The sequence below is a fragment of the Penaeus monodon genome, chromosome 15 (assembly GCF_015228065.2).
Source record: "Penaeus monodon isolate SGIC_2016 chromosome 15, NSTDA_Pmon_1, whole genome shotgun sequence".
NCBI classification, from domain to species: domain Eukaryota; kingdom Metazoa; phylum Arthropoda; class Malacostraca; order Decapoda; family Penaeidae; genus Penaeus; species Penaeus monodon.
In genome coordinates this window covers 31,335,121-31,335,773 of record NC_051400.1, presented here as the reverse complement: position 1 = coordinate 31,335,773, position 653 = coordinate 31,335,121, and the positions used below count along the sequence as shown (strand labels likewise).

Genomic DNA, 653 nt, shown 5'->3' with positions numbered 1-653 from the left:
ATGATAGATGAATGTTTAGATAAACAGATTGCTAGCTAGCTAGCCAGATACCAGTATTTGAATATGCATACAGTAATATTCCTTATTTTCAAAAAAAAAATTGCAGGCCATATATTGGGCTACAACTAAACAAGTTTTGGGGAACAGGCCACTATTCAGGTTAGTTTTGTTGAAACTTATGCTTATACATCTCTCTATCTTCAATTTGTACTTCCCCATTCACTCTTTTTTCACGAAGATATAATGAAATGTTATTACTGTGATACATACGAAGTGAACCTTCAAAAATCATACTCAGTCCCATTCTCTAAAATAATAAACATCGAAAGGAATGGCTTTTACGTTTCTCCTTAGTCGTGGCGAGCCTCAGACATACGGATTTCACCGTCGAGCACGCAGGCAGAGTGAGGGAGTCTAACGCAGGACATACATGGTACGAGGAAACAGAACAGATCTACAGACAAGTGGAGAGTAACATCTACAACAACAGGCAATATTCTCTGGGACTCCTACGGCAATTAAGCACTCAGGTCTCGGGGAAAACTAAAGAGGAAAACCTCAAAGGAGCGATAGAGGATATCAAACACTATTTCAGGTACTGGTTGTGAGTAGTCTTAGGTCCTGGAAAGAGAGGATTTCTGCAACACGCTTGC

General features: G+C 39.7%; 1 protein-coding gene across 1 annotated transcript in view; it reads left to right on the top strand.

The window, feature by feature from the left end:
- Positions 1-653, top strand: part of LOC119581937 (alpha-(1,6)-fucosyltransferase-like) — a 17,115-nt gene that overhangs the window by 7,525 nt on the left and 8,937 nt on the right. Inside the window, exons 3-4 of the mRNA XM_037930109.1 lie at positions 107-159; positions 355-595. Of these exons, the coding sequence (XP_037786037.1) occupies positions 107-159; positions 355-595 (294 nt within the window). The remainder of the gene's footprint in view (positions 1-106; positions 160-354; positions 596-653) is intronic.